We start from the raw sequence: 22,439 nt of genomic DNA on the forward strand, positions 1-22,439 counted from the left end.
TCGGCTATCATCAACATCCCCAAGCAAATAAAAACACAACAGACATGTTGTATTTTTGGCCGAGGAGCACTTTCCAGGATTGTGAACTCTATTAAATCGGTCAGCAATCACGCGGATGCTTGGTTTTGTCTTTTGTTTCCGTTTTGTTTAGCTTATCCCATATTCACCTCATCTGTTTGTTTCTTCACGACCAGGGAGTTCAGGAAAGGGCCCCGCCCCTTCTCCTGGCTCCTCCCAGCCGCCTCTCTACCCTGTACTTCCACCCGGGTCAAACGGGCCGCAGGGGCCTCTCTGTTGCCCTTCAAGTGGTTCGCGCCGCCCTGCTGGTGTAATTATGTCGTGCTCCTCTGCGGGGTGTGGCCCTGTACAGAAATACAGCTGCTTATTTTCTCGACCACTTTTTCTTGAGCCTCACATCGCCTCTCTTCCTCCTCCCGTGGGTCCTCCTGGGTGTGCGCTCCTTTCCAAGGTTTCCAAGACTAATGGTGAAGCTCATCTTTAATAACAAGGCACGGAGGGCCACCCGGTTGACATGTTAGTTTTTCTTTTTACAGTCAAAGAGAAAGGGTTGGAAACAGAAATAGGTCCACAAGACAGGAATCACATGTAAGATATACAAAACATTCTACAACATACACTACCGTTCAAAAGTTTGGGATCACTTAGAAATGTCCTTATTTTTCAAAGAAAAGCATTGTTTTTTTCAATGAAGATAACATTAAATCAATCAGAAATACACTCTATACATTGTTAATGTGGTAAATGACTATTCTAGGTGGAAACGTCTGGTTTCTAATGAAATATCTCCATAGGTGTATAGAGGCCCATTTCCAGCAACTATCACTCCAGTGTTCTAATGGTACATTGTGTTTGCTAATCGCCTTAGAAGACTTTAAATGGTACCCGCAAAACGCCAGTGTCAACGTCGACAGTGAAGAGGCGACTCCGGGATGCTGGCCTTCTAGGCAGAGTGGCAAAGAAAAAGCCATATCTGAGACTGGCCAATAAAAAGAAAAGATTGGTATGGGCAAAAGAACACAGGCATTGGACAGAGGAAGATTGGAAAGATGCTGGAAGAGTGCCTGACACCATCTGTCAAGCATGGTGGAGGTAATGTGATGGTCTGGGGCTGCTTTGGTGCTGGTAAAGTGGGAGATTTGTACCAGGTAAAAGGGATTTTAAATAAGGAAGGCTATCACTCCATTTTGCAACGCCATGCCATACCCTGTGGGCAGCGCTTGATTGGAGCCAATTTCCTCCTCCAACAGGACAATGACCCAAAGCACACCTCCAAATTGTGCAAGAACTATTTAGGGAAGAAGCAGGCAGCTGGTCTGCTGTCTGTAATGGAGTGGCCAGCACAGTCACCAGATCTCAACCCCATTGAGCTGTTGTGGGAGCAGCTTGACCGTATGGTCTGCAAGAAGTGCCCATCAAGCCAATCCAACTTGTGGAGGTGCTTCAGGAAGCGTGGGGTGAAATTTCAACAGATTACCTCAACAAATTAACAGCTAGAATGCCAAAGGTCTGCAATGCTGTAATTGCTGCAAAAGGAGCATTCTTTGATGAAAGCAAAGTTAGAAGAAAAAAATTAATACTTCAAATACAAATCATTATTTCTAACCTTGTCAATGTCTTGACTATATTTTCTATACATTTTGCAACTCATTTGATAAATAAAAGTGTGAGTTTTCATGGAAAACACGAAATTGTCTGGGTGATCCCAAACTTTTGAACGGTAGTGTACATGCAAGTTAGCATCATGATATATTTAAAGCAGATACAGATTGAACACATATGGAAATATAGGCCTACAGCTATTCAAACAGAAAGACAGAAATGTAGAAACAAATACTTTACATGTCAAATTGAATATACTTCAAGAATGAAAAGTATACATTTGGATAATGTACCTTTCAAAAGCGTAATTTTTTTTACATTACAGGATTTCTATTCGGCGCAGTGGAATGAGGTGCCTAATAGAGTAAAGTTTGATAGTTGTCCTTGTTGGTTAGTTAATCTGTCACACTGCATCATGTTCCAATGGGTTGGTCACATATGTCGTACTATACTGCAATAAGAGGGCCATAGCCTAGTGTATAAATGATACATTCTTAAGTAAGATATAGTTACTTTCCCCCACTAAAAATAGTTCTATGTCAATCATTTTTCAATGATTAACTATTATTGTTTTAGAACTTTTGTGTTGGCACTTCCTCTAAACATGTTTTGTTTGTTGTCAAAAGAGGGAAATATGTAGCAGTAAAGCTGATGCAGCAAATAGGAAAACGACTGTAGCACATGCACTCTTTAGAAAGGGAGAGAGGAGACTCTATCTGCTGAGGAGACTGAGGTCTTTTGGAGTGCAGGGAGCACCTTCTTTGACTCAGTGGTGGCATCAGCCAGCTTCTATACATGGAGTTGTCTTCTGGAGCAGCAGCATAGCAACAGCTGACAGCAAGAGACTGAACAAACTTGTCAAAAAGGCCAGCAGGGAGCTGGGGTGACAGGAGGTTGATGGCTAAGTTGTCATCCCGGATGAACAACACCTCCCACCCCATGCAGGACACATGGCAGCTCTGTACAGCTCCTGCAGCTGCTTCACCCCGGTGTGTGAAGGAGAGGTACTATACTGCGAGTCCTTCCATACTGCTACTGTCAGGCTGAGCTCACAGTAGACCACAGCAACACTTCAATCACTTCAATCACTCCAACCTGTGCACTAATAATATCACTACACTGTGTATATATTATTGTATATATTATTCAGTTATCGTAGATTGTTTACTGTTTTATTTACTGTTTATCTTACTATGTATTGTGTTACTTTACCCCTTTTTGTTGCTGTAATCCTGTAAATGTCCCCACTGCGGGACTAATAAAGGATTCTCTTATCTTAAGTTAAACACTAGATGAACAAGTAAGATTTACATTTGTTACATATTTAATAAATCAAGCTCCCACCATGTAACATAATGAGGCCAGTTTATTTAGAAAATTGTAAAATAGGCCTACTTCTATCAATTCAGATTATGGTTACTTATTTGAAGTTTAACTAGCTCAACATTGCTAACATCATATGATATAAAACACTATTTATGTTGAATTTAAATTTGAATAGTCACAATCCATTAATTGAGTTTGTTTTGATGTTGGTTTGTTGATCAGGGCCTAATAGCCTTTTCTGCTATGAGTGGCAGTGGATCCACTCAGCCTTCATTGTGGACCTCAAAGAGGCTTTTAAAGTCTTCATTTCGTGACTCAAAGGGTCGAGGTGAGGCGCTGATGTCTTTTAAACAAATGTCCCAGTCAGTGCTGACTGTGTGTGGGAAGTCACTCCCAGCCAGCTGTGATTTACAGGCTGTTGAAGCCGCTGCCGCCACCTAGTGGTGGATGTATGCTATGTCTTATCAGCCAGAAGGAGGCAAGATACAAATTCCATTCCATTGCACCTGACTACCCGTGTCGAGAGTATCTCTGTGCGCCTGGAGCGGCTGGAACACACGGCAGACCCCGGTTGCTTGCGTGTCCATTGAACGCACCGCGGGACGGACTGAACTGAGAGGACGAGGTTGGAGGCGAAACCGATTGACGTTGTGACACCAGCAACAGGTAGAGTCGCTTTTACATTCCTTAGCTCGTATAACAACACGTATCTTCCTAGAGAAAGTACGGAAGTTGCCTGCTGCCTGTTCAAGTGCAATCATGTCATTTTTATAGCCGGGCATAGCGGCGAGCGGACAGAGAAGCTCTGAGATCATTGGATGGTGACTGAAGCTTCTTCTTCTCTTTTTTCTACCCTGGAACTCGCATCTGCCTTCAGCACCTTCTCATCATGCCCGTCCACAGGAGGCAGGTGGGTGATCTTATATATTCACACATTACACATGGATAATATCGATTTAGATCGAAGCTGTTCTGAGACCAGCTGTTATACTCTAATATCATGCCATATGTGGCATAGGCCCGCTGCTTATAACACGACTGCCAGTCCTGCACTTGTCAGACTAAATATTGGATAAGGCCTTTGCATACACCAATACTTCCCCATGTTCAGGGCTGAATGGGATGAATATGTGCTTCCACTGGTATCATGCTGTTCAGATTGTACGTCAAGGTCTGCCACTCCTTCTCTGTGCTGGCAGTGTAAGTGAATAGCCTGGATCGGCATGAGGGTGTAAGTTAAACCAATACACTTCTCTGACAGTCACTGCAGGTGAGTCAGGATCACTACGGTGGCATTCCCTGAGACTGACACATCCTCCGTCACTGTTAAACAGGACTTTGTTGAAGATGACCTTTCTGTTTTGGAGATATTGGCCTTAACATTGTACCTGAAGTGCCAACAGTACATGTAAGGAACTCACAAAGGTTTTAAAGAAAGCTCTGTGTATTATCTTTAATACCGCGTCATGATTTAAGAAGATACATTGTTGTTGAGTTTTGAGCTATGAGTGGCACAAGCAAAGTGCGATACAGCTCCATCTTTGGGCATGATGGTGACCCTCTTGGCGTGGATGGCGCACAGGTTGGTGTCCCTAACAACAGGCCGACCAGAGTAAAGCCTCTTGGACTCCTGCAGCGCCATGATGAGCGGAGAGCTGGAAGTCGGTCTCGGTCTTGAAGTCCTGATTTTCACCAGGCGGCAGAAGGGCAGCTGGCAGATCAGCAGCGCGGTGGTGGACTTCTGTGAGGTGGGGATCGATCTCAGCCACACGGTGCCGGGCCTGGCGATGGGCTTTCTTCCGGCCGCCCGGGGGGCTGGGCGCTCTTACACCTGGCCTTGGTGGCGGCCTGCTCCTGGCCTTTTTCCTTGGGATGGGTTCGGTTCTGGGTCTGCTTGGTTCTGGCCATTTTTACTGCTGCAGACCTTCTCTTTTAGAAAAGCGTTAGCAGTGTCAGAATGGTGGTGTCCGTGCTGTCTGGAGCGGGTGGTCAGTCTGTTAGCCCCTGTTCAACTACCCTCTGTCTCCCTTCTGTTCACCTACAGTGACTTCCATACCAGTACGGAGTCATGCCATCTGAAGTACTCTGATGATTCTGCAGTGGTCGAGGAGAGGATGTAGGGATGAGGAGGAGGGCAGAGCAGTGGTGACTGGTGAACACTTTGTAAGAGACCACCAAGAACCTGGACGTGGAGGAGACCAGAGAGATGGTGGTGGACTTCGTGAGGGGGAGGAGGAAGGCTCTGAGTGTCCTGGGAGGTGGAGTGGACATGGGCGTGGACATGGTGGAGGTACAGTACCCTGGAGTGGCGTGACGACCGACAACACATGAAGGCCAGCCTCAATCAACGCTGTGTACAGCTTAATGATCCTGAAACTCAAGAGAAAGCTTGATCCTTCTTCCAGTGTGTGCAGCAAGATGGAGTTATTCTACCTCAGTCGGTTGTGGCCAGTGTTGCCCGGACACAAGCCGCCTTAACAAACACCAGCAGCCGCTGGCTCCATCATCGAAGGCTGCTGGAGCACCTGGCTGGAACTGGAAGAGGAGGTGGAGAGGAGGACTGGAACGGTGGAAGGAAGTGACCATTGAGAAACTGGTGTCATATTGGACAACCGGAGACCTTTTCTCAACCACCCTCTCTCTCCACTCCAGTACACGGACAGAAACACATTCTCACGATCACTGCCTCACGGCTCACCAGGTTAGAACATTTCACCGCAACAGTTCACCCTAGCTCACCCTTTTTTCACCTTTTTTCTTTTTTTTTTATTTTATTTTTTTTTTTTTTTTGTTTTTTTTTATTATTTTTGTGTCTTATGTGTCTTGCTGCTATATTATATTCATGATTGATGTTTCTATGGCTGATATCGCCAAAACAAGCTAGACTGATGTAGCACTACAGGTAAACACAAATGTATATCTTTTTTTAATGGGGGTGAACTGTCTCTTTAAATAACAGTGAAATGAGGAAATGAACATCATTTTGAGAATGACTTGTATTATCTTTCTCATTTGTGTTGTATAGCCCAGTATTGAACTACTGGAATTGATGGGAGTGGTAAAAGAGAATGACAATGACCAGTCACCACTCCCACCTGTGGTAAGATTTGAACGTTTTCCCCTTCAATAACATTCTAATTAGTCCAAGCTACCTCATTCCCAGATTAAGATTTGTCCATATCATTTCTGAAAGTCTGACTTTGCCATATGACTATTGCCACTCAGCACACCCCTCTATCATATGACTACGTCCTGGTTGCCAAAACAATTGAGAACCAGGAGAGAGAGGCTGTCAAGAAGCAAACTGAATACATCGAGGAACTGAAAAAAAAGAACTTGAAAGTTACCGTAAGTCTTTTATGAAAAACAGAGAAAAGTTTCTCTACTGTTGGAAAGGTAACATGATTCTTTCATTTATCTGGTCTTTATTCATCCTATTTAGAAAATCATAGACGATAATCTCGTCTTCTATGGGATTCAAGCACCGAAAGGAATCTTTGAGAAGTACAGGTATCTGCTCAAAGTGTCTGATGCTTGTAACTGGAGCTCGGATCAGAACATTGTACCATTCAGCACCAGGTAAAACATTCTGCCTACAGTAGCTATTATTTTGTCATTTTAAACCATCACAAATGCAAATTAAAGCATATGTGATTGTTTATGTGCTCCTTGCGATCTTATTACATAATGTATTTCGTATTGGCTCTTGCTGAAAGTTGAGCTTCATAAGTGACACTTGTGCTTGTTTTTCAGGATACGGATTGTCCACTTCATTTTGAATCACACCCATATACGTTCAGGAGGTGAGAAAGACTAACTGTATTTACAAGAGGTGACCGAACACCTCATCTTTCATGTCATTCACTCACTTGTTGTTGTTCTTCCCAGAGAGTTTGCGGGATCTTATGAAAATGAAGGTTTTTGATGCAAGGTTCTGCTTGCATGAGGTAAATATCCTAACACACAGTATAAGCCTCGTTCTTGTACTGCACCTATGATTTATCACAATTACAAATTACATTATAGACACCATATAGGCCCCGATAATTATGTTATTACCAGGTTTGGAATATGACCTGCAGATTAAACATATTGTATGACTAAAGAATGAAAACAGAAGACTGAATCATCCGTTTCATACGGTCAAAATGATATCAGAATGATACGATTAAACCAGTTTCTTTCCTCCATGTGGATCCACACATCCTCCTGCTTAAGACAGTGACACTATTTTCTTACTGTTAAATCTCTTCCCTTCACGTGGCCGCTAAAGTGTTTCACTTTTCTCAAAGAGCATCTCAAATTGCGTAGTGAAACTTGGCAGGAGCTTTCCAAAACAATGCATTGTTGCCAGAAAAGTATTTGTTCACACAGACGCTATGGGAGAGATACTAATGAGTCATTAGGGCTGGAGTATGTGGGCATGTGTGTGAACATACATGGATGAAAACAGTGTGTGCACATAGCAATAGAATGCGCATGTGTGTTCACCTCAACATGGTGGGAGGTGAAGATATTTAGATTAAAGGAAATTAAAATGTAAAGGCATTTCTGAAGCTTATTCAAAATATGAAGCAGCTTCAATGGTGGATATGTTTGTAATTGCATGTACAGTATGAGCCGGTAAAATCGGTAGATTGTATTTTTCCATTGGTCAGCTTCTGGATTCGGTTTGACTGTATGTTGTGATCACCAATATGCACAAAGCTCTTCTTCATGTTGGTGATTTCAGAAAAAGAAACAGAGAGAGCTGAAGAAGAGCTGGGCACGATGGACAGCCTGTCTCCAAGGGCAACCCATCACTGCTGTCAGGTTTCGACTGCAACACAACAGCCTATTCATGTTCCTGCTGGATTTTTACAGTTGCAGTTATTGCAGCATTATGGTTTTCCATGTCATCCCCCGACAACAAGACAACAAGCAAACATGTCGCCACCCACGCAGGAAGCAGGCATTGTTTGGCCTCATTGTTTATACTCATGTACATCACCTAGTGCTGGTACAGATGAGAGCAGTTGTCTTTAGATTCACTTGAGTCCAAACAGCGGAACACAAAGCAAACATCATGTCTCCCCTTTTGAGTGAAATGATGTAATGGGATTTGTGTTAGCTTCATGTCGACATGTTAGTGACAAGATACCTTGTACAGCATCAATGTGAGTCGAGTACTGGTTGGCCTCATATGTTGAACTAGTTTAAGCGACAAGAGGCGTAAACCCATAATAATTAATGCTGTGAAATACAACGCACTTTGTCTTTTTAAGTGTTACTTGATTAAAGGCCATTTTTCTAAAGACGTTGTCAATATTATACTTTGACAGTATCAATATTGTAAATGTTGGTTTAGTACCACATTCTGTTCTATGTACGCCTCAAACAACAAGATGAGTCCATAATGTGTATGACACATATTATGGCCATATTCTAAAGTATATTTTGTACAGTATACATGCGTTTTGTCATTTACTCCTGCTGTGTGTTTTCATGTCAGGAACTACTTTGGGGAGAAGGTGGCCTTGTACTACCTCTGGTTGGGCTGGTACACATATCTGCTCATCCCGCCTGCTGTCATCGGGGTCATTGTCTTTCTTTATGGCCTTGCCTTCTTCAACAGCTCCCCCCTCATGTAAGTGTTTACACAGCTCTACAGTATCTGTGTTATCATTTACACTGCCATAACTAGAGTGCTCCTTTTGTTGCAGAAAGGAGGTGTGTGATGCTGATACGGTCATGTGTCCCCTTTGTGACAATATCTGCAAAGTGTGGAAGCTCTCCGACACCTGCACTTACGCTAAGGTACATCAGTGTGTTTATGTTGGACGGCTAAATATGTGTCTGTTTGTGCTCACTGACGTTCTCCTGGTTTACCTACAGGTGAGCCTGCTGTTTGATAATAATGGCACAGTGCTCTTTGCAATGTTCATGGCAGTGTGGGGTGAGTTTTGTGTGTCTATATGATTTCGTTATTCCTATGTTCATAGACATAGTCGTGCATTTGCGATATTTAGTTCCCTGTTTAAGATAAATTAGTGAGACATATAACAATCATACTTTCTGCATATAAAATGTTGCTTTATAGCCATTAAAACTCATGCAGATTTAATAAAAGATTATTAATAATCAGAATGCTTAACGCTTCCCCAATGCTGTTTTCCCCAATGCCTGAATACGTTTGGCTTTACAGTACAACTGGTACAAACGAGTCTTTTATCTGCCCCTCATTTATTTTATCCAACTGCCTGGATGTTTATGATCACTGAGATATGCACTGCCAAAGAGATGCCGCATCACCGAGAGAACCTACTCGTCCTAGCTTCTCACATGGTAGTCAGACCAGGCCATCTGGCCGTGGGGGTGGTCAAGCAGCCATCTATAAGAACATATAAATGCTATTTCACTGACTTAATTAGCTTTTCTGTTTTTTTTGTGGATTTTTAAATGCTAACAGTCTGTTGGCAGAACTCTTCTCATGTCAAATTTGTATCCGTTGTAAAAAAATAAGAATTCAGGCAACAATGTAGTAGCATAACTGAATACAGTTACTCGTTAGAACTGCCACTGCAAAGAGTAATACTGTTAATGTTCTTGTGTGACAAAGCCCTGTGTCAGTATGCTATAACCCAAAGAAAATATGTACATACATGGCAAAAGCAAAAGAAACAAATGTCATCAGATGTTAAACCTTAATAAAGACATGGAGAGAAAGATGAATGCAAAACTTATATCAATTAACACAAAATGGCAAAGGGTATGAACACCACACTGGAGCGTTGTTGTCATTCATATTGTTGTTCCAGTATGTTTTATGGACCCATACAAATCCTTTATTTTCACAGCAACACTGTTTTTGGAGTTCTGGAAGAGACATCGAGCTTCCTATGTGTGCGAATGGAAAGTTTCAGATTGGTGTGAGGAGGAGGTAGGATCAGTTTTATCCATGACATGACAGTAATAATTTAATACCTGGTCTGTGCTCACTGGAACTATGACTGTGCGTATTTTTCTATTTAACTGTAGGAGGAACTGATCCTTGAAATTGTGAACGACGTTAACTGTGAACCAAAGGAATACAAGCACTCCTATTTCCGCAGCATTCTGGTTTTGATCTGTGTCACAGCTATGGTGGGTAACTTGTCCTATATCCTCTTCATATATGTTCTTTAAAGTTACTCTTCGTGATACTAAGGGCATTTCGATTGCCTCGCAAAGACTCTCCACATGGCGATGGCAGATAACCATACACTCAGAGGGAGAGTGACTCAATGTTCTGCTTAGAGAGACATATATTTACATTGCAAATAGTTGTTTGCAGTGATATTATTGCTCTGAATTCCGTATGTATTGCACCTTTAAATAGCTTGTACATCTTTAGAGCTCAGGTTTAAGTTTGATTCGGTTCAGGTGTTGGCATGAAAGGTAGGGTATTTGTGTTGTCATACTTAATAAAGACCCTCACAAGTGTAGTGATACAAGTGAGTGTTTTTTTTGGTGTTCCCACAGATATTGGTGATCATTGGCCTGACACACGCCTTGGTGGTGTTCAGGGTGATCGCAGCAGTGCTCTTGGCTGAGGGCTCATGGGAGTTCCTGAGCACCCACTCCAACAGCGGAGCGATGATGCTGGGGGCCGTCCTCCATTACCTTATCATCACTGTCATGACGCGGGTACGCAGGTCTCAAAATGTGCATCTCTGTGTCCTTTTGGTGGTATTCTCCACGAGTATGACAATGTCTTCGTCTTTGCAGATCAACAGGATTGTTGCCATGAAGCTCTGTGAAATAGGTATGTTTACATACCGGTATATTTTCATTAGTTTTCATTTCCCAGTTTCCAGGCAGGATTCATTGTTAGTTTGTCAGGTTTATTGTTGTCAGTGTGATGGGTAGGAAGAACAAATGCAGGGGGCTGAAGCAGGAAGGCAGGTAATCCGAAAGGAAGCAGGTCAGACACACAGATAACAGACAGATAACACGTAATGTCTGGAACACACAGCAGCACAAATTCAATGTCCCTGCACACTTTTCCCCAATCTTCTTGGAAAGATTACCGACAAATCTGTTTTCTTTTATTAAATAGAGCGTCAGGGGAAACCTTTAAAAATTCTACGGACAGGTTTATAGATACATAGCAGCCAAGCACTATGCCTTCATTACATGAATTGGGCCACGATGTACACCAATCGAGGAAATAAGTGTCAGTTGTAAAGAAACGTGATAGGTCAGGTGATATTCATTGGAACAAAACTCCCTGAGAGAAAAACTAGAAGGAAGGTGAGTAGTGACAAGAAACTGCTTTAAAACATTAGAGGAGAGAGAGTCGAGGGCAGAGAGGTAGAACAAAATAAAATCAGCTGGTTTCGTCATGTCGAGCTAAGTCAGAACCGCAAACGGTTATAAGAGGAGTCTGAAGGTTGAATAACAAGAGAGCGTGAAACATCATATCTTTGCTATTTCAATGTTAAAGAGAGGACAGCTGTATCTCTTCAGGCCTTTTAATAACTACCCAGCATTACTTGAGTGGACAATTTAAAGAGTCTGAACCCAAAAAGATGTGACCCAATGATGTAGAGTACATCTGAGCAGCTCTGGATATCATTTGTTATGGGTGCATGGCATATTTGTGTCTTGTCTAGATCCCCCAAAATGCTACACACTGTTCCTTTAATAGACCTGTTCCCCATCAGATATTTTTGACTAGCTCTGTCCCATGTCAGTGAGGCAGCATGCCTGATATCAGGGCCCTGAAACTGTCCCCACTAATTAGAATGCAGCCATGATGAGGTCATTGATTGCACCTGTGCGTTACCTGTCATCAGTGAGCCAGTCTCATTCAGCTGTGATGTGTTAGTTACAGTTTATTACAGCTGCCTGTAGAATTGGTAGATTAAAACAAATCTTTAGTTTGGAACACTCAACATTTAAATCTTCACATTCTGTGCACCAACATGTATCTCCAAATGTATATAGGGATAATGATAGAACTAAAGTCATATTGAAATTCTGTTGTAGTCTCAAGTGTGTGGGATTGTGCCGTCCATTGATAACATAAATAAACTGAACATAGCAAACTGCATGAAAACTGACATGCAGTCTGTCTCCACAAGAGAAACCCAGATCATTTGCTGCCACAGAGAAAAGCTTCACTGTCAAGATGTTCACCTTCCAGTTCTTCACCTATTTCTCCTCTCTCTTCTACGTGGCCTTTTTTCTCGGCAGGTAAGAACAAGTGGTCCAGCCGATAATTATATATTCGCATTTTACTTTGAGTGGTTTCATATGTAATGTATGAAATGGTCCGCTCTAGACTCAGATTCCGAACCCATAGAACACATTGTCAAAACCTCAAGGACACGTTAATTAAAGTCCAAATAAAAGAAACTAATTGTCCTTAATTATTAACACCCAGTGTCCCAACCCGACTCTTAACGTGTTTTTGTGACACTCGTGACAGGATAAACGGCCATCCTGGTGGCTACGTCCGCATTTCAGGGAAATGGAGGCTGGAAGAGGTGTGTGACATAAACATGCGTCTAATTTAGCAACACTGAGTATCCATTTTTAATAAAGTAATTGCTGTTTTACCTTTCATATATTGTATCTGATTGCATTTCAAACTCTTACTCTGCCTTGTGCAGTGTCATCCCAGCGGATGTCTCACAGACCTGTTCATCCAAATGGCCATCATAATGGTACTCAAGCAAACCATCAGCAATGTCTTTGAGTTCACTGGGCCGTGAGTATAAATCAGATGTGTTATTAAATACTATATAACACTGTTAAATCAACTTTACTCACATCGTGACCGGTGTTTTGAAAGCTGTCCCGTGGTTGCATCAGCTGGTTCTGCAGGTGGTTGAAGAGACGAAGAACCCAGAAGCTGCAGAGGAAATGTGCCCACTGCTACCTGAAAGATGAATCGGAGACAAGACAAGGAGCCGAACTGTGTGATAACTGCAAGCTTCGAGACTGGGTCAGCAACTACCATCTCAATGATGTGGACTCCTTCAGCCTGTTCCATGAGTTCCTGGAGATGGGTGTGCACTCCGCTGAATGCTTCAACAAACACAACAGTAGACACTCGACAAACGCTGGACTGGTTTTTACAAATAATGTATTTCTTGCTTTCTCCTTAGTGATCCAGTTCAGCTTTACTACCATTTTTGTGGCAGCGTTTCCTCTCGCTCCTCTGCTAGCCCTCATTAATAATGTCATTGAGATACGTCTGGATGCCATTAAAATGGTTGCTCTGGAGCGCAGACTGGTTCCCAAGAAAACCAATGATATTGGTGAGCATCGCTTTCAACTGAGAATTAAAATGTCGTCTGCTCGTTTATATTGGAGATACAATTCTCCTCACATCAGCGTCTCCTTTCCTCAGGAGTGTGGATCAACGTGTTGGAGGCTATTGGTGTCTTAGCTGTCATTGCTAACGGGCTGGTCATCGGTGTATCTTCAGACTTCATCCCTCGATTGGTGTACCACTACCGCTATGGCCCATGTGCCAACGGCACAGTGACGGATGTTGAGTGAGAATTCTCCTCCAAAATGTTGATGTTCTACGCGACACTCGCTTTACAGGAAATAACTTCTTCTTCTTTTCAAGCTGCATGGCTGGATACATCAACAACACTCTCTCGATTGCACGAATGGACGACCAGAACATAGGCAACGAGTTTTCAGCCAGTCAGATGGTCACTGCTGGTGGCTTGAATGTCACTTCCTGCAGGTGTGTTCCCCGTTAGTCGTATGTGTCCAATGGCTGAGGAGTTATTAGGTCAGAAGTTATCATGTGGACAGAAGAAACCAAAGTCCAAACATATCATTTGAGTAAGAACAGAGTCAAAAGCACTGAAGCGTCACTATGTGATTGAGTGATAAGATCCACAATATGTTCTGAATTTCTTCACAGGTATAAAGACTACAGGAGCAATGAGGACTACAGTTTTACCCCACAATACTGGCTCATTTTAGCTGTGCGCTTTGCCTTTGTCATCCTGTTTGAGGTAAATCTTAATCATGACCAGACAAGAACCACCAAACCTCATGTTCTTATACTGATCCCTTTCAGCAGTTGTTTTCGGTACAGTAGCACTCAATGACTATTTGTCTATTTTGATGTTAAACATCATTTTTGATCTTCGTTATAACAACATCAGTAAATGTTATTTTTTATGACCCCCCATTTTCACAGATAGAAAGGGAGATAACATACTTAACATGATCCTCTCTGCTTGCAGCATGTTGTCGTCATATGCAAGTTTGTTGCAGCCTGGTTTGTTCCCAGTGCTCCCATGCAGGTCAAGAACGATAGACTCTTTGATAAACTCAACAGACTAAAAGAGGAACTCAGGTGAGTCGCAAGTATTATGTGGTTATATTGTTGAGGCAGACGGTTGCTTAAAAAAACAGAAATCTTGCTCTTTTGTCTTTTGAAATGTTATGCAAATGCTCTGGCCCGGTATTGGAGCGGCTACTGACCTAATTAGGTTGATTGTGTATCGGCCACACAGGGGCACAATGTGCTCCCGGAATATTTGTGGAGCAAGACAGTCTATTGTGTGTTTCACATCACATTCAGCAGACATTCTGACTTGTGGGAAATGAATGCATTAAAACCTTTGAGAAACATCATCCTGACCGTGCTATTTTATCCCACTGTATAGTCACTTGCATGTGGCAGTGTTTACTTTAGGGTTTCTAAAGCCAGCATTCCAAATGGTACTGGAAATGGTATTGGAATTTAACTGAACGCTAATTTCCTAATAGATGATTTATAAATACAATGTTGTAACCACTCTCAGTTTCCTTGACGTCAATGCCGCAACTAACCAACCTTTGTTTCTTATCTTGCAGTTCTTTTGAAGCGTGATCAAGTTTACAGGTTTTCCCCTGAGCCCAGTGTTGCCTTGTGCATTAAAGTATCCAGACTATCAGTGTTGAGTCAGCTTCAAAGCCATTCATCGTCTTTCTGAGGAGTTCAGACGGAGGGCTCTCACTCTCTTTTATTGTTTGCATTCAAATGTTATTTGCTGGATATCTGGATGCTCAACTACGAAACAGACTTTGAAGCTAGACATTTTTTTCTTGGACAAAACAAGTGTACAGTAACTGATTTTACTGACCACAAGATTGTTCTTATTCTATTGTAAGAATGCACTGATAGCTTACTGTTGGATCTCTATATTTGTGAGACACATGTGAGTGTTTTTATTGAAAGCCTAAAGATAATTTATACTGCTACTGCACATACAGTACTGATTGTGAGTTACTATGTTGCCTTATAGTGTAAACAAAGTGCTGTGATGATTGCCATTCCTGCAGATAGAGTCTGAAGGTGTCTTTTGTAAACCAGACACAAACATGTTTTGCATTATACTATTTTATATTACTGAATAAAAGAGGAAAACTGACCTCATATACTGAAATGTCATTTGGATTTAAGCGCGTCTGTTAAAAGGCGTGTCAAAGGTAATGTTTTTTATTTGCCAAATTACACATGAAAGAATATAAACATGCCGATATTTAAGTAATGGTTACATTTACGTTAGTATTTTCTTCATGTCATCCTGATACGTGTTTATGGCAGTTGTGGATATTATATATCAGATATATAAAGAGAAGTTGGACATGGTGTCTTTTAGGGGCTGTTATTTGCTACTAGTCTCAGCATCTTTACATTCAAGAATATTATTGCGAAATGCATCTACTTGAAATTCATTGAAACAGCATTTTGATCCTCATATATATAAACAAAATATATTTGAACTGTATACCACTCTCTCACGAGGTACTATTATAAGGGGATTATAAAGTTGTAACTTTACTAATGTTAATTACAAAATGGACCATTATAAAGAAACTTGTTTTGTTGTCAGGTTGTGAAAAAAACCTTAAGTGGTTGGACTTTCTGGAAAGGACTGCTGAAAATCCATTTATTAACTTTTTTTTGGTAAACTTTACACTTGCTGTAAACAGTTAAAATTACAAATAATTGGTTATTATAAATATGCTATACACTGGTTATTAGAAAGTGAAAAACTGATGAAGATGTCTTCATGGCTTTGTGCAGCCAATAAGGTGTAACAACCTCGAGATTATTATTGATGTACCACTTATAAAGCCTGTATACAATGTGCCTTATTACAACGAAATACATTTGAACGTTTAAATGAGAACAAACGCTAAGTCTTACTAGAGATATCGTTAAATTAAGGACGCACGAGACGTAGATGTTGTTTTTAGTGAGTTTTCCGGTCTCCTCCCAAGCGTCCGTGTAGGTGAAGCTCCACGTGACCACGGGGAGCCAATAGCCAGAAGAGTTTCAGGTATCTTCAGGTGCAGTGGATCAACCAGTATGCTGGCGTCTGCGTAGCCACATGCAATGTAATTCAACTGTAATAATCAGTATCTTATAGGTAGTGATGTAAGTTTACAAAAAAACTCTTCACTCGGCTCACGTGTTATCTGATGAAGAAGAAGAGGAAGAGGAAGACTGCAGCTCATGGCTTTGATTGTGTTCGCTTTTGTTTTGGTGTTCACCGGGAAATGGGACAAGTCTGTCCTCGCAGAGGGTAAGGATGTACAACATGTAACATTATGCACACTTCAATTGACTCATATATCATAGGTGTACGCTTTATTGGTAAATCCGGTTTTAAATTAACTTTGTTTGTTAAAAGCTTTCGTATTAAACGAATTGTGTTTGGTATATTTGACCATGACAAAATGTTCGTCACAGTAAGGTGTATGGGATGCTGGTTGGGTAAATACCAGGTCTGTACACATGTGGTCAGTACAGGGTCACATGCTGTTGCCTGGAAACATAGAGGACTTGAGTCGGACTTCGGACCCGGAGGAGTGTCACTTTGTTTGAGAAATGGTTACAAATAGAAGAAAAAAGACAGAGAGAAACCAGAGCAGGCAGTTGTGCTTGTTTAGTCAAATTCCGGATTAGCGCATGCGCAGAATATCTTGACGAACAGGTCCAGATTCTTAGGGCAGCGCTCATGAGTTAGATTGTCCGACATGTACTCTAAATCCATCCTGACCGTTCAGCGTGATAGTTCGTTGTTTTTATTAAACACTGAACACCAATAAGAAGATCAAGCAAAAACTGACTTTGTTCAAAGTTGAGTTGCCCTTTATAATCATACACCATTAACACCATTAGACACGTACACAGTCCTCTGAAGCTGCATGTGCAGAGGGAATGCCAACGATTAACGTCCACATACTGTGGGCTAACTGTTTTTCTAAAGGAAGTCAAGTCACTTATAATTTGACCACAACACATACATTCCGTTTCTTAATTATGTCATTATTCAAATTAAATTGAGAGATCAGAGCCCGTGTTTCTTGACTTGTTGCATCCACAAGGTAAACACGACTGTAAACCCGCTTTCTCTCTATTTGTAGCTCAGTCTTGTGTGGATGAGAGCAGGTTTAAGGAGCAGCTGCTCTATGTGGGGCAGCAGAGGCCTCCGTATCGGCTCAACTGCCCTCTGGAGCCCCAGAGCTCCGTACAGCCCCAGCTGACCTGGCAGAAGGACTGCCAGCCGCTCCCTACTCAGGGAGGGAAGGCCTACTTGGAGTTTGCCAGCCTCACCTTGCAAGATCAAGGAAACTACACCTGTATGCAACAGAGCAACAGCACCGCCTCATTCACTGTGCGCCTCATCGTTAAAGGTAAGTATCATTTCCACATGTAATGAAGTCATCTCAAACCTGATCCTGTGATTATCTGGCTCTCACAGTTACGTATTATCTGTCCCGGAAGTAACCTAGAGTTCGTAGGGGGAGGTTGAAGCGGCTAGTTGAACGACGACACCTGCAAGGACACATTTAATCTCAGCTTGTCTTCCAGCTGCAGTCTCAAGCTTTGCCTGGCAGTGCACATAAAGGCCTCTATTGTCTGGAGCTCCCGCAGTGAACACAGATAACAGTGGTATGTCTTTCCACAGAGTCTCAGTGCTCCAAAACCCCAGAATTTAAGCCGAATGGGGTCTCGAGCGAACTCCGGAGGAACGTGGAATGCACCGTGACACTGAACTGCACCGCTCTCCTCCAATGGGACCAAACCGACGAGCACTGTGACGCCACGCTGCAGTGGAGTAAAGATGGCCGACCCCTCGCCAATCACACACATTACACGCAGAACACCTCCTCATGGTGAACTGAGGCGTTTTAATTACCATTGACATGCGCCTGCATTGGAAGGGGATTTCAAAGTGACATCAAGTTCTCTGTCCTGCATATTAGGTCTCCTGTTGCCGGCCAGCTGATGGTCAACAGTCTGCTGGGGATCAACCTCACGGAGCTGGATGCGTTTGGGCTCTACAGCTGCTCAGTGAGGAACCTTTCCTCTGACTTCAGTCTGCCGGACTCAAGTAAGATAACTGAAGACACCAACTTATGGATAGCAAGTTTCTCACATTCTGTCCTGCATTGTGTTTTATATTTCCTAAACGATTATTACCCACCCAAAGACGAAAGAGACACACAAATGTGACAACGAAGATTTTAAAAATAAACTCTATGGAGGAGCTGCGGTTATGTACTTTATCAAACATTATAAAAAATCGGTGTGCTTTGCAGCAGTAGAAAGTCTGCCAGCTCGACACACATTGTCCGCTGTCACACACCTATCGATACCACCAAACATCCAGTCTGTGTCATTTTACAGCATTTTGGCAGGAAGCCCGGCCCAGCGTGTAATCAGTCCGCCTTGTGATCCACAACATGAATTGATTCTGATTACTGTTACTTCTCCATGAAATACCTGCACATTAATAATGTGTACAGTACTGAACTGACTCACTTTACTGACAAAATCCATATTCTGTAGTTTAGAGTTTGTTCAGTATTACATTACGTTATATTTAGCTGACACTTTCATCCAAAGCGACTTACAATAAGCGCATTTAACCATGAGAAAAAACTCAAAACAACAAGAATCAAGAAAGTACAGTACGAATTGTTTATTTTCTGCTTATTTCTGGTCCACAGACCCTTTTGTGTGCTCAGACGGCCCCAACCACACATCTGCTATTATTGCAGCCGTCTTTCTCCTCCTCCTGTTGGCTGTAGCTGCTGTTGTGTACTCCAGGTGCCACTTGAACATCAAACTCTGGTACAGGAACTCCTACGGAGCCTATGAAGTCAACGGTGAGACGTCCGAAGTGATAACATTTATCTATAATCATGTATAAGACGGAACAGTAGTATCAACACCATGTTTGTGTCTCCGTGTCTTTAGATGGCAAATTATACGATGCCTATATCTCTTATGTGAACAATGATCATGACAGGAAGTTTGTCACCTTTATTCTCAAACCTCACCTGGAGAATAAAATTGCTCTCAAGGTGCACCTCAATGACAACGATATTCTACCTGGCTCAGGTAAGATTGATGTCTGTTGGTCTTTATATAACTGCATGTTTCTGTTAGTTCATCCAGTCATTACCTGTTATTCTACCGCCGGTTTTAACCACTTTTGCAACGTGAGTTAGTTTTCTCTCATGATACTCTTGAAACGTCTCTCTAATCAAAATAAATGCCTCAGACTTATACATTTATGAATGCATCTTTATTTTGCATATCATTTTTGTGAATCTGTGTGTCTGTTTGAAAGCACTTTTTGGTCAAACATCGTCAAACCGATGCACAACATTATTTTGTGTCTCCAGAACCTTCTGCTGAGCTGCTCGTGAACATTAGTCGCTCTCGGCGTTTGATCGTGTTGCTGTCTCACGCTTACCTGGAGCAGGACTGGTGCTCCAATAACTTCAGGTCAGAATAATTTAATGTCTCTTTAGCTGGATGACTTGAGTCTTAGTTTTGGTTTCATTCATGCTGTGATCTAAAAAAGGATCTTTTTTTAATTTTTTATATTGTCTGTCACTGTTTTATGTTGTATTGTCTGAAACTTTGTGCTACTGCTGCTGTCTTGGCAAGGACACTCTTGTCAAGGACATTTTTTTTCTCTCAATGAGGCATTTCCTGGTTAACAAATTTAAAATTTAAAAAACAAAATTAGAAACGTTGAAACAATTATTTTCAGCTTCTTTATATAAAAAACGGAGTAAAATGACTGTGGCACCATTAGGAATTTCTGGAACAGGTGGTGGAGAGGAGGTCACTGAAGAAATTGTCCATCTTGGATAAGCCGTAGCACCCTCTCCACCACCTACTGCAGGCACAGCGGAGCACCTTCTCCAACGGACCGCTTCAGCTCCGCTTCACACGGACAGGAGAACATTCCTGCCCACTGCTATTAGACTTTATAATAAATGTAATCTAATCTTACAATACACCACTTGAGGTCAGTGTTGCTGCAATCTGGAGCAGTGTGTCTCTCCGGTGTGAGAACTGGAGCTGTGTGTGTTTTCAGACAGGGCCTCCTGCACCTGCTGGAGTTGTGTCCGCGGCCCGTCCTCATCATGCTGGAGGGTCAGTCCAAACGCATGAGGCCTGAGATCAAGCAGCTGCTCACTGAGCACCAGCACTGCCTCACCATACTCACCTGGAGGCACAACTCTGTGGTAAGAGTTCATAATAATAATCATAATACCCATTGGTGCTTTCTGAGCAAATGAACATCAATAACAAACAAAATACAGGATGAGTAAACCCCAATATGTTTCTCCTTTAAAGAAATACCCCTAAAGTTAAATTGGATTTTAGCCAACATGCCTGGAATGATTATATTATTGTATACACATGTGCATAATATCTATAATGTTTATAGTTAGTTGTTTAGACTCTGTCTCCCGATGAAAGAATGTTGTGTTTTCATTGAAGCAACGTCTCACATTTACATTACAGAGTAAAGACTCACTAAAAATCATTTTAAAAATATTTTTAACTTGGTTTTAAATGGTTTACAATACATTAAATATGTATGAATAAATCAGCAACAGAGTTTTGAAACATCCATGGATTTCAGTTTGTATTAACTGACAATATTTTAAGAAATATATATATATACATTGTGCAAGAATAGCTATCGCTCTGTAGAAATGTGTTTCAATGTAAATGAATAAATATACATATCAATGTAGAAAAAGAAAAGAAAGTAAATACTATGTATGATGAAACATGCAAGTCAGACTTCTGTAATGGTGGAGTATTCGGTCCCTGTGTTGTGGTTTCCACAGACTCCTCTCTCCGTCTTCTGGAAGGAGCTGGCCTTAGCGATGCCTCACAGGGTCGTCTTCCGCAGTGCGTCTGCGGGCGACCCTCAGACTGTGCTCCAAGAGGACAAGGACCCCATGCTGACCCTCGACTCTGACTTCCTTGACTGCCGCTCAGACACAGACCTTGCTGGAGATCTGGGTAAGAACAACAGCCACAGGACTCGAGAAGTGTTTGGCTCATAAACGCTGCGCTACCGGGCATACATGAATGTGAGGGGTGCAACTGTCTGGTTTTATATTATTGAGCGAGGAATACTCCAGAGATGTAATGCTTTCCAGATGTTTGGTTTGTCGTTGACTTGTGTTACATGATAATTAGAATACAAAATGTTATGGCCTGTATGCAAGCTTAGTATGGGGCGGCCTCTTGTCACTGTACCGAATGTGTTTAACTCTGAAGCTCTAACGGATCTCTTCCTGTGCAACAAGTGTGCACGAATGAAACAAGAATTTCATTTTAAGTTTAGGAAAGATTAGTAATTTATATACAAATCATGATGCACAGCACTTTAGGAGTGAATAACATCACATGTATTTGCATTCTGCTGCAGGGCTGCGCCTCCCTGTGTACAAGGCTCTGGCCTTCAAGGCTCCCGTCCTCCCTGCTGCTCCCATCACTGCCGCTGAGCCCAAATCCTCCGACATCGACGTGTCGGACCTGGGATCACGCAACTATGGAGCCCGCTCTGACTTTTACTGCCTGGTCACTAAGGAGGACATGTGATCCACACTGCTACTGATTTATACACCGACAGGAGCTCTTTATTAGCATTGCTTTATAGTTTTCGAGGAAATGTGTTTTTTTTGTACAGTCGTTGTTGAAATCAAAGCGTTTCCTTTTTCTGTTTCCACTTACCAAAGACTGATTATTTATTGTTTTTGTGTATTTTCTACTTAGAATTATTTTGGTCTGAAATTCTTTTTAATCGAGGAAAGAAGTCACGTTTAAATTGTCATTTCTCGAATAAATTGCCCAGCAGAGGGCGGAGTGAAGTCAGATAAGATGAAGGAATTCTGCTTCTTAAGCAGATTTCTACAATTTTACAATTAAAAGTACACAATAGGTTAAGGACAATAAGTGTCCTGGAAACATGGTCAGATTTGAACCCAAAATACCAGTATCTGTCTGCACACCCATCAGCTGAAGTAGGGCGACGCATCGTTCAGGATATTTCTGCTCGAGGAGTTTTCTGTGTGTGATGTACACAGGCTGATAACACAGCAGTCTTGCTAATAAAGCAGTTTGACCACATACTTGACACTTTCTCTCTGTAGGGGCTGATGATCTTTGTCTTCAC

The 22,439-nt window shown here is 42.0% G+C and overlaps 3 protein-coding genes across 5 annotated transcripts; 2 read left to right on the forward strand and 1 right to left on the reverse strand.

Annotated features, from left to right (window-relative positions):
• The first annotated feature begins 3,500 nt into the window (after positions 1–3,500).
• Positions 3,501–15,577, forward strand: LOC130195616 (anoctamin-9). 3 transcript variants are annotated; one of them, XM_056417265.1, is made up of 25 exons: positions 3,501–3,612; positions 3,824–3,856; positions 5,972–6,046; positions 6,172–6,294; positions 6,389–6,525; positions 6,700–6,749; positions 6,835–6,893; positions 7,679–7,758; positions 8,438–8,572; positions 8,649–8,742; positions 8,821–8,881; positions 9,783–9,865; positions 9,964–10,068; positions 10,447–10,611; positions 10,693–10,729; positions 12,051–12,162; positions 12,398–12,455; positions 12,582–12,679; positions 12,784–12,980; positions 13,080–13,232; positions 13,325–13,472; positions 13,550–13,672; positions 13,856–13,949; positions 14,184–14,296; positions 14,800–15,577. In XM_056417265.1, exons 2-25 carry the CDS (start codon positions 3,836–3,838, stop codon positions 14,813–14,815), a joined length of 2,337 nt encoding a protein of 778 aa, XP_056273240.1. In that variant the 5' UTR covers positions 3,501–3,612; positions 3,824–3,835; the 3' UTR covers positions 14,816–15,577. The 3 variants fall into 3 exon arrangements, with proteins under 3 accessions (XP_056273240.1, XP_056273238.1, XP_056273241.1); XM_056417263.1 differs by lacking the exon at positions 3,501–3,612 and having other exon boundaries at positions 3,740–3,856; XM_056417266.1 differs by lacking the exons at positions 3,501–3,612; positions 14,184–14,296; positions 14,800–15,577 and having other exon boundaries at positions 3,740–3,856; positions 13,325–13,467; positions 13,856–13,941.
• Positions 4,418–4,854, reverse strand: zgc:113984 (uncharacterized protein LOC573997 homolog). Its single transcript, XM_056416094.1, is given in 4 exon segments — positions 4,418–4,591; positions 4,593–4,633; positions 4,636–4,750; positions 4,753–4,854. Coding segments are annotated over 4 exon segments (432 nt in total).
• A 714-nt stretch (positions 15,578–16,291) lies between the features above and the next one.
• sigirr (single immunoglobulin and toll-interleukin 1 receptor (TIR) domain) lies at positions 16,292–22,393 on the forward strand. Its single transcript, XM_056417278.1, has 10 exons — positions 16,292–16,517; positions 17,362–17,631; positions 17,907–18,114; positions 18,205–18,332; positions 18,952–19,110; positions 19,202–19,345; positions 19,633–19,735; positions 20,337–20,487; positions 21,103–21,280; positions 21,693–22,393. Exons 1-10 carry the CDS (start codon positions 16,448–16,450, stop codon positions 21,863–21,865), a joined length of 1,584 nt encoding a protein of 527 aa, XP_056273253.1. The 5' UTR covers positions 16,292–16,447; the 3' UTR covers positions 21,866–22,393.
• The last annotated feature ends 46 nt before the right edge of the window (positions 22,394–22,439 follow it).

The sequence above is a fragment of the Pseudoliparis swirei genome, chromosome 6 (genome assembly GCF_029220125.1).
Source record: "Pseudoliparis swirei isolate HS2019 ecotype Mariana Trench chromosome 6, NWPU_hadal_v1, whole genome shotgun sequence".
NCBI lineage: Eukaryota > Metazoa > Chordata > Actinopteri > Perciformes > Liparidae > Pseudoliparis > Pseudoliparis swirei.

Coding starts and splice junctions, on each gene's coding strand:
- LOC130195616 (XM_056417265.1), top strand. CDS start 3,836: ATGCCCGTCCACAGGAGGCAG. Junction 3,857..5,971: donor TGCCCGTCCACAGGAGGCAG/GTGGGTGATCTT, acceptor TGTGTTGTATAG/CCCAGTATTGAACTACTGGA. Junction 13,673..13,855: donor TTGAATGTCACTTCCTGCAG/GTGTGTTCCCCG, acceptor ATTTCTTCACAG/GTATAAAGACTACAGGAGCA.
- sigirr (XM_056417278.1), top strand. CDS start 16,448: ATGGCTTTGATTGTGTTCGCTTTTGTTTTGGTGTTCACCGGGAAATGG. Junction 19,346..19,632: donor CGATATTCTACCTGGCTCAG/GTAAGATTGATG, acceptor TTGTGTCTCCAG/AACCTTCTGCTGAGCTGCTC. Junction 19,736..20,336: donor TGGTGCTCCAATAACTTCAG/GTCAGAATAATT, acceptor GTGTGTTTTCAG/ACAGGGCCTCCTGCACCTGC.